The 10,638-nt window shown below is 40.4% G+C and overlaps 1 protein-coding gene across 1 annotated transcript in view; it reads right to left on the reverse strand.

Moving 5' to 3' along the window:
- The window catches only part of GABRB1 (gamma-aminobutyric acid type A receptor subunit beta1), a 384,633-nt gene extending 375,127 nt beyond the window's left edge, over positions 1-9,506 (reverse strand). Inside the window, exons 1-3 of the mRNA XM_086705134.1 lie at positions 9,027-9,506; positions 8,769-8,860; positions 8,294-8,361 (exon numbers count right to left, since the gene is read on the reverse strand). Of these exons, the coding sequence (XP_086561260.1) occupies positions 8,294-8,361; positions 8,769-8,860; positions 9,027-9,106 (240 nt within the window). The 5' untranslated portion in view covers positions 9,107-9,506. The remainder of the gene's footprint in view (positions 1-8,293; positions 8,362-8,768; positions 8,861-9,026) is intronic.
- Between the last annotated feature and the right edge of the window lie 1,132 nt (positions 9,507-10,638).

The raw sequence follows: 10,638 nt of genomic DNA on the forward strand, positions 1-10,638 counted from the left end.
TTTATCCCCTCTCACCTGGATTTTGAACCACCCTCTTAGCTTCTTAACTAGGAATGCTGCCCCCAATTTTATCCTCCTCTACCTCACCCTCCACATCACTTCCAGAATGATCTCTCTGACATGTAAAACATAGCACCTGTTAGAACCTTTAGCACGTTTTCTGTATTTCAGGATTAGTATTCATTTTCTTAGCATACATATTCCAGCATCATTTCTTTCCATGTGCGTTTGTGTGTGTCTTTTTAGAGTGAAAGCTTAAAACATGTATAAGATTTTTGTTTAATCAAACAACTCAAGCAGGTATGTAAAATACTATGAGTATCCCTTCAGGCCATACTCCTAGTTCCACTTCCAAGAGACAACCATTCATTTTTTGTATATTCTTCCAGAAATGGTCAGTGCATATACTGTGTGTGTGTGTGTTCTGTAAATATGTATGTGTGTATACACGCACACACACACACACACACACACACATATATATATATATATATATGGAGAGAGAGAGAGCGAGAGAGACAGACAGAGACAGAGACAGACAGACGGACAGAGACAGAGACAGACAGCCTTCTTTTTATACACAGGAGAACATTCAATAACACTGTCCTACACCTTGCTTTTAGTATCATCTTATCTCTTGACAATCTTCCCCGTGCTCTTTAAGTTCTCACAAGAGTGACTAACCTGTGGTTTCTGGAACACTCAGGCTATTTTCATACACACCTGCCAATGCTTATGCCCTTATTTTTTGCTTGAAAGATTCTTCTTTTCATTTGTAGCCTATACGTGGTGCTAACTACTATATCTCTTTAAGATTCTCCTCAGGATTAACCCTTTACTACACCTTGGAAACCACTCTTCCATGTTCCCATAGAATCTTGGACATACATGTCTCCGTCATAGCACCTAACACATCATTTTAAAATATCTTCAACCAATTTGACAATAAATTTCATATTAAAAAATAATGTTAATAGCTAACATTTATTTAGTACTTACTATGTGATAGACACAATTTGAGACACTTTACATGCATTTAATGAAGAAATTATATTTGTGGGGTACCTGGGTGGCTCAGTCAGTTGAGCATCTGACTTTGGCTCAGGTCATGACTTCATGGTTCATGGGTTCAAGCCGCCCCCCAAATAAATAAATAAAATAACTTTAGGTATACATTGTCTTGTATACTGTAAAATATTTGAAGGTTTGGAGCATATGTTAGTCATATTTCCATCCCTAGGACCCATTAAAAACATTTTTTTAAAAAAAGAATTGTTCGGGGCGCCTGGGTGGCGCAGTCGGTTAAGCGTCCGACTTCAGCCAGGTCACGATCTCGCGGTCCGGGAGTTCGAGCCCCGCGTCAGGCTCTGGGCTGATGGCTCAGAGCCTGGAGCCTGTTTCCGATTCTGTGTCTCCCTCTCTCTCTGCCCCTCCCCCGTTCATGCTCTCTCTCTGTCCCAAAAATCAATAAACGTTGAAAAAAAAATTAAAAAAAAAATAAAAAAAGAATTGTTCTATAAGTATGTGTTGAACCAAAACAACCCAAGAACAAAATAACTGTAAATGTTTCCAAATCTCTCAAAGGGAAAGAATCTTCATTCTCCCAAATAAAGTTTTAAATAATTTTTTTGAGAATAATGTAAATTCTACGAGGACAGAGACTAGTAGAGTAGTTGAATGAATGCTCTTGGAAAAAAAGCCTTTTAATCTTAAATATGCAATACAATGACAAGTTGTACTGGGCTGAAAGAGGGGGCATACATTAAGTGCCTAACAGAGGGGTAGCAGAAAAAAACTACTAGTAGAAAAACAATGAGGACTAATAAAGATTCTAAAACAGGATAACAGGGCTCACAAAAAAGAAAACCCACACATCTTTTACTCTTTGGCCAACCTTTTCTCTAATGTATATCCACTTATAGGAATTAATTGTAAATCCTTTCTTGAACATTTCTGTCAAGGGCTGAGTAATAGGTTGTTATATGTCACAGACTATTAACTTCCTTCGGTGGATAGTCAAAAGATTTCATGAAATGTACAATCTGCTGAAAACAAGTATTCTAAAATATAGAAACTCGGTTCTGGTATTATAAAAAAAAATAGGATTTAGTGCTGTGAAAAAGTTCATGAGGAAGCTGTGTACTAACATTTAATCAATTATTAGCATATATCCATTTATCCTCCTATTATCTTCAAGTGTGGTAATGTCATTTGAGTTATTAAAACTCAAGTCAGTTGGAAACACAACCATTATTTTTCTTTTGAAATTTTTTACCTTCCTTGCTAATAGCAAGATTTCATTCCTCTGTGTTTTGAGGGTGCTATTGAGACTTTGGGGGTCTGCCAAGACAAAAAGTATCAAACATTTAGAGAATTGATATCAAGTAATACTCAGCTGAGATGAACACTTTAGCTTTACTGTTGCCACCAGACCACCTGATGGAAAGATTTTAAGTGGTTTGGGTAAATCTTTGGGATACCCAGATCCTGGAGAGTAATGGTTTCTTACTGTTTCATGTTAAGTGTTGAAAAATTTATTAATTTAGAGTGGAGTGATGTTCCCAGTTTGAACACAGTGGACAGAATTGGATAGAAATATTTCCGTCTAGGTGCTGGCTCCAACATTCGGTACAATGTAAACCAGGAATCAGTCAAGTCTCATTTTGAAGACCATTGATCCACTGTTTCTTATTGCTGTCTTTGGAAATGTGTTTAGGAAAAAAAAAAAAAAAAAAAAGGACAATAATTCCATGACCAATGAAAATGGTGATTTAAGAGGCCCCAGATGACATACAATCATTGCTGCGTTGTTCCCAGGAGACCACAGTTTGTGTACTCCATAGGAATTCAATAAATGTTTGTTGATTGACATATCTAACAGGAGAACTAAATGGAAGAAGATAGACTATAACAGAAGAATAAGATAGAATGGAAGAATCTTATTTTGGGCAGAGTCTAAAATCTTTAAAGGTCTAAGTTTATGTCATAGAATATTTGAACTGAAAACAGGTTTAGCAATAGTGCCATTTACTCTCATTTTACAGAGGGGAAACCTGAGGCCCAGAGAGGTCAAATGACTCACTCAAGGTTCCAAAGCTACATACTGGGAATATATTTCTGCTTGCCTGGCAGATAGGCAAGCCATTTACTAGCTCTGTAACATCTGAGCAAACTATTTAATGACTATAGCCTAAGTTTCTCCATCTATAATGCAGGATAATAACCTCATAACCTTAAATCTAGGATTAAATGAGCTAGTGATATAAAGCACCCCATAAACATAACTCATGCACAGGATGTATTCAATAAGTGTTACTATTTATTTTCATTGTATTGCACACTTTAATACCCAGGGCCTTATGATTCCAAGAACATAGGCTTTCAAATGTGAACCCAAACATTCAAAAAATTTGGATAGCCTTGCCTTGATGTGGCTTAGAGTACAAAAAGATCTTTCTGTTATCTCGAAACAGAATGGCAAAGGGACATTTTTCCTCTCTCAGCTTCTCAAGATGGTGTAATATTGTAACCCAGCACCTAAAAGTGAGACCTGGTTGATTACTCATATAAGAGAAAAATGCATTTCTATCTTTATTTAACTGCTGATAGCTGTTCCTACTTTTAAATGATACTGACCTATTTGCTCTATTTGCAAAGTGATTTTGTTATAACCTCAGAGAATTTCCTGACAGCAACAAGGGTATGTTTAGGCTATTTTACAAAGCTATTGCAAGCTCTTTAGTGGCGGGAGGTGGGGAGGGGACAGTTTGCAATGTTCTCTATTCTGACTAAGAAAAGTCACTGGTGTTCTGTAAAGCAGCAGGATAGTATTGTCAGAGTTACTGTGCTTGGAAACACTTTCATAGCCCTCATGTAAGGTTGGCTGACTCATGAGTATTGACACATTTAGGAGAAGTGCTTATTAGTTAAGTCAAGCCCCATCATCCAGGCTCTTGTCTTTGTCCTATTGCTTAATCATCAATTACTAAACTAATGTCCCCCTTTGAGCACAGCTACCTGGTTATCTAGAAATTAACTTAAAACTCAATTTGGAACCTTGAAATAATAGCATTCCTCAGGAAATTTAAGAGAAAAAGGTGCTCATTTCTCAATAATGCAAGATCTCAGAATAACGCACTACAACCTTGCAGCACAGAGTGCCGTCCACACGCCAGTAAGGGGTGTCACCTAGGAAATGCAGAATGCCGACCCCATCCCACACCTCTGATTCAGAACTTGCATTTTATCATTTTAAGATCTCAGAGCAATTCAGTTATGCAGTATAGATTGAAAAACACTGACTTAAAGAAATGGGCAGGGGGATACTGAAAGTAGTGACTGTTTTGTGTCACCAAGATGATGATAATTGGACATAACTAAAGTATGCACCAGAAACCTCTGCAATCAAATATTAAAATCACAACAGCAACAACAGGGCAATTTAACAACAGTGGATACTTGGTAAATTATATTTGTTTATCTTTTAGGTATTATTTATGTAACTGGCTCATTTGAGGCTTTTGTAAGGTTGTTTTTTTTTTTTTTTTTTTTTTTTCTCCTTTCATTGTTATTTCCAATGCCTGGAAGAGCATTCACTATTGCATCCACCCATGCATGAAGGAAGAAAAGAAACCATGAATGCATGGTGCTATCTATTACTAGGAATGGCTACTTGGGTCAGGACTCAATAGATGTGAAGTCTTCTGGGAGTGCCCACTTGGAACATTGTTCTCTAGGTCAGGGAAAGAGAGTTTTATGCCTGGAACTCCTACCTGATCATCAGAAGCCACCTTCTTAATAAGAAGGAACAACTAGTTATTGGAATCTGAAATGCAAGAATTCAACTCTTGTTTGCAGGTAGTTAATATCATGCTTCCCCAGTCTTCTGCTCAAAGAGAAGATCTGCTTATTATCATTTGTGTTTCACTGAATTTATATTGAGAGATATTAGTGTTACTTAAAGGCAATTTGTGGGGTCTATTGTCTCCTTTTTGCCCCAACTGCCTTCTGTTTATCTTTAGTCTACAGAGAGAGAGAAAGAGACAGAGACAGAGAGAGACAGAGAGAGTAGGTTTATGGCTTGGCAGAAACTAAGGGGAGGTTTGAAGTGTTTAATAAAACAACAAATGGAAATCACAGTAGTTTTTAAAATATAACTGTTCAAAAAATAACAGTGTATAATCACTATCGCATGCCTAGTATATCCCATGTTGCCATAAGAAAAATTCTTCCTAATTTAATCAATAATATTAATTCCTGAAAAGTCTTGCTCCTCAGTATAGTTTTCTTTTTTTCTGCATTGGAATTACTCCTCAGAGGAATGCTGCTCAGAATTCACCGCTCAGAGTCAATAATTTTGGATTGTATAGGTTCTTGACCATAAAAGCTAGCTTTTATTTTCTTAATTTGGGAGTAGCATTCTATGTTCTGAAGAACATGAATCAGAAAATAGTCAATGTTATGTTAGTCTTGAAAACAGATAATGCTATAAACCAACATAGAATTATATTTCACATACGGTAGTATAAGAAAAGAACAAAACCTAACAAAGCCTCATTTTCCAACCCATTAATGTAATGTACAATTATCATGTCATTTTCCCAGCTATGGAATGGGTGGGTAATAATGCTAATGAATAAAAATATAAAAATGAACAGTGTTTTAGGAATGGACTTTAGTCTGAAGTTTCTTTAGAGCTATTTTTTATTATATTCTTTGTCCATTCTTAATTTTTGTCAATTTTGGTAAAAAAAATTCCTTTTAAATGACCTCAAAAGTTACTGCCTATTAGGGTACCAAAACATGTTTAGTATAAAAATCATTGAGCCTTATTTCCCACTGACATTTCAGCCCTACTTATATTATCTAAAATTCGAAGCATATTGTAGACAATGCTCTTAACCAGAACTAACTATCAAGGTTGTGGTGATAACCCTTGATCTTAAAAGTCCTCTTTGTTGCCATTTTTCTTGGTGTTTTTTCCAACCTATTTATCTCAATGCTTTGTCATATATGAGAGAAGGTAAAATAGACCTTGGATCTTGTTGGTAGCTCTCATTTAAAAGCAGAAACAAGGAACAGTAAGTAAATCAAGGTTTACTATTTTTCAATGTTCAGTGTTTTCTATTTTCCCACTATGTTTCTAACACCCCAGTGGAAAGGTAATTGGTATTTTAGTACAATATATTTTTCAAAGGCTTATCTGTTGGGGGAGTATTTTTAAAAACTCAAGTACATATATACATAGTACAATAAGTAAGTAGGCTGTATTATTCCATCATTAGGAGCTTTTTCCAGGGGTACTGCAATTAAACTCAATCCTCTTTGTCTGGGCTACGTATGAATTCAGTTGAACAACTAGTTACACAGAGCTTTTTTTGTGGAAATGGTTGTTTTGGTTAATAGCAACTTCCCTATTCAATTCAGTTTCTTTTTGTAGCTCCAAAGTTGTTTGTAAATATACTCAACAGAATTATACATTTTTAAAAATTCTGTAAAGCATAGTACCCTATACAGAAAATAGACCACCAGCAAAGGCACTGTTTACCTTTTAAGCTGTCTGAATCTTCTCCCATTTTATAAATTATCTATGTTGGTACTTACAAGATGCCAAAATAAATGACTTGGAAAGGAAAATATTATCATCATTTATCTACATGATATAGACTACTTTGTAATTCATTATCTAATTTATCCAGTTGCAGTGGCATAAATTAGGTATGATTTGTATATGTGCACGTTACTACTACGTTCTCCAGTGTTTGTAAATAGTGTGTTTTGGGTTGCTTTGTGGTACTGAGATGTATGCGAACAGAATATGATTAATAAGCCAGTCTGTTAAAAAACCTTCCTTGAGTCAGAAAATATTCACCATGCATTCATTTTTAAAAATTGTTTTTCTTTTTCCAATACAACCACCAGAGACACCTTATTTTAAATAAGCTATTTAAAGCAGGAGAAGTTACAACTATAAAATACAGAAATTTAATAGACTTCTTCTTCTAATCCTTTTCAATAGATTATAAACATATTTATTTTTCCTTGACACAAGCTAAAAAAAGAAAGAATTCTTAAATCTTAGCATGTTAAGATAACACGGCACACTCGTAATGAAATGACAATTCAATAGCCTTTGCAGCTATAGAGTGACAAAATCCCAGAGGGTTTTAGTCTTTAAATTATTCAGGCTGTCTAAAATTTCTGCTGCCACAATATTTTTTCGCAAATGAAATAAAAATGGCATTTTGCTCACGTAGATCTAGCTATTCCCTGGATGGTTGGTTCTAGAAAAGCAACAGGCTTTTTTTCCCCCTACCTTACGAGAAGCAACAGTTAGAAACTCTAACAACTAGAAAACTGCTACCCCGCAGTGGTTGGAAACAGCCAATAGAGAAGACGACAGCTATGATTTCAGTCTACTGTGCAACAGCTTCAGAAAGGGAGAAGAAAATGTGGAAATAGAAGAATGCTAACCTTTTGAAAGGAGGGCGCTATGTTACTACCGCCCTCTTCCCCCCCCCCCCCCCCCAATTTCCACGGTCCCTTTAATCATCAGGCTTTTCCGGCCTGCTTAAGTTTCTAGCATAAAGCAAAGCAGTGACTCGACCCATTCGGTTTCCACTTAAATTTGCGAGATGCTGAAAGACAAATTCATCAACCCTCACAAGGGAACAATACAAGCCTCCCCAGAAACTGTCTTGAGCACTTTCCTATTAACAAGCATGGACTGTTGTCTCAGCCTGTTGCTCCTGCCACAAGGTGTGCCAGAGCCTGGAACGAGGGAGGGGACAGTCTGAAACCCTGAAGGAGTGCTTGGGCGTTCGGTGGCGGGACCTGGGCGGGCTGGGGGGCTTGGGCCACCGCTCCCGGAGCGGAGGCGGCGGCGAACCGCGGTCCGGGGACCCTGCTGCAGGCCGCCGGGCCGCCGGCAGGTGGTGCCCTCCGCATCGGAACACCAAAGGAAACCCTGCTAAAGTAACGCTCAGACTCCGCCCCACCCGATCCTCCAGCACCACAGTCACCCGTCCTTCCCCAAATAGTGCCGAGCACGTTTCCTCCGGAACACTGCAGTAGCTTGTGTGTGTGTGTGTGTGTGTGTGTGTGTGTGTTGGAAATACAAACCAGGGGCAACGGGGAGTGGGGAGTGGGGAGTGTGTGCCACTGTGGGGAGCGCGCGGAGTGGGACTCCCGGGGCCGGGGCGAGGTGACCGCCAATGAAACGCAGAGGGCGCGGGGACCGGTCCATTTCTCATCTGCGTAAGCCCGGCCGCGGGCGCGTCGGGAGGCCACTCACCATGTTCACTTCGGAGACCATGTCTATGCTGGCGACATCGATCCGCATCCCTACGTCCACAGGGGGCCCTGCGGGGAGGTGGGACACATTATGGACACATTCTCAGAGTGGCGACAGGATGGGGAGAGGCGGGGGGCTTCCCTGTGCTTACTACGTCTGAATGGGCTTCCTCCATCCCCCACTCCCCTTTCCAGGGGACAGCCTGGGAAAACAGGTGTGGGCACACGCGTGATGCAGTGACTATGCAGAGGGTGTGTCGGGCCGGGGAAGGTCGGCTCTGCCTGGGGCTTCATCCATCTGAGACTGAGGGTCCGGGATGTGTGTGTGTGTGTGTGTGTGTGTGTGTGTGTGTGTGTCCAGGGCGTTGGGCGTAGCGCACACTTGCGGAAATGACATGCTTTTTTTTTGACATTTATCTTTGACAGGAAAGGAGAACTAGATATGGGTTACAGGTTGAAAAAAGATGAAGCATTACCTCCAAAGTCCGGCCGCAAGCGAATGTCATATCCTTTGAGCAATCTGTCCACTGTCTCTTTCACGTATGACATGTTGCTGGGCTCATTGGCGCTGAAGGGAAGAAGTAGGGACCGTATTCAGAATGAACACAAACTGCGAGCAGACATAAATATAGACAAGCACACCTACCCCCAAATAACAAGCTACATGATCCAGCAAGCATGTAAAAAAGAAAAACACCAAGGAAAAAAAGAGACGTTCAAGATCAGCAGCTCACCTGTGTGCACAACAGACCATGGCAATCATCACAGGGAAAGAGAGAAGCCCCAAACTCTCTCGATTTTGTACTGTCCACATTACTAACTCTGATTAAAGAATTGTCTTTTCTGCGAAGATTCAAGGAATGCAACTTAGTCGGCGGCAGGGCAGTAATTCCCGAATGGACCTGCGCATGCGCAGAGGGTGCTCACTACCAAAAGACACCTTGTGCCTTGCAAACAATATTCCTAGTGGAACAGGCAACAGATTTCAATCCCTTTAAAGTTCCTGTTTGTGGTGCTGCACGTCCTGTGGGTAGTCAGAGATATCCTGCTCTTTCCTTGCTCGGGATCCTGTAGGCATTTGCATACTGAGATTTCTTCGTGCTTTGGAGGTTGCTATGTGCATTTCCTTTCTGTTCTCAACCTGATTTTTTTTTTTTTTTTTTTACTCAACTCCCAGGGATCTGGCTACTGGCATCCTTCATTGGCAGCCACGGTGGTCCTAGAATTGAGAGTCTGGAGGCGGGGCGGTTTTCTGGTCTCCAGTGTGTGCCTCTGTTCGTGTGATAGGGGATGAGGGGGTCGGGGCGGGGAGGGGGTTGATAAGTGGAGAAGAAGAGCCACAGAAGAAGGGAAGGGGCAGAGGGAACTCAGGACGTATTTGAGGACTCCAGCCAAGAACCAGGTCCCCTTGGGAGGCGTCTTAGGACATCTGCCTGAGTGTAGTCCTTCTCTATGGGAGGGGGAGGAGAAGAGGCGGGCCAACTTTTTCACTCGCTCTCCCACTTTTCTTCCCTCCCCCTCTCGTGTCTCTCCAGGCACGGGATTTAAGGGAAACAAGCGATGAGGCAGCATCTCTGGGCAGGCAACCCTTTTTCTGGTGCCATCTGCCGCAAGTCCCACTTTTTTTGTAAGGTTCTGGTAAGGAAAACCTCTTTCTTAAAATTGCCGGCATGTTAAATCGCATTGGTAGCCCAGAACAGAACCGTGAAACACCCGGAGGGTCTAATCTCTGTTCGAAAATAGATTGGGGTTCTGAAGGAGCAAGAGTTGTTTGAATTATATTAAATTCAGTCAATGCAATTCAGTAAATGCCATTGAGCACATGTTATGCGGGAGGCCCTGGGCTAGCAGTTCGTTCATTTGTTTAATGGTATATATTAAATCTTTACTTAATGTTTTGGGCATTCCGGAACTTAGAATAGACTTAAAGAGGGTTCCCCACCTAAAGAAGTTCACAGGCTCTCTGTCAGGACGACGGACACAAATATAAGCAAATTCAGTATATCTCTAGGTAGTTTACAAAGTGACGGGGGCTTGTTAGTAAGACCAGAGAGAGGTAGATAATGGTGTCCAGAGAAGGAGAAAGCTTTTTGTCAGAGCAGAAAGGGAGGGGTATTCCAGAAGGTGAAAACAGCCAAATTTTGTTCTGTCAAATCTTGGAGACTTGAAAGGCTATTGTCTGTTGGGAGAGCTGAACCCAGAAATAATTGGTTAGAATATAAAAGGAGAGGGGTAGGGATGGTGGTGAAGAGGGTGCAAAGGGAAGCTGAAGCCAGACTGTACCGGAAGTTACATCCTCTACTTTGCCAATTTAGGCCTCTAGAAATCACTGAAAGATTTAAGTAC

The sequence above is a fragment of the Puma concolor genome, chromosome B1, assembly GCF_028749965.1.
Source record: "Puma concolor isolate L17-30 chromosome B1, mPumCon1.1.hap2, whole genome shotgun sequence".
NCBI lineage: Eukaryota > Metazoa > Chordata > Mammalia > Carnivora > Felidae > Puma > Puma concolor.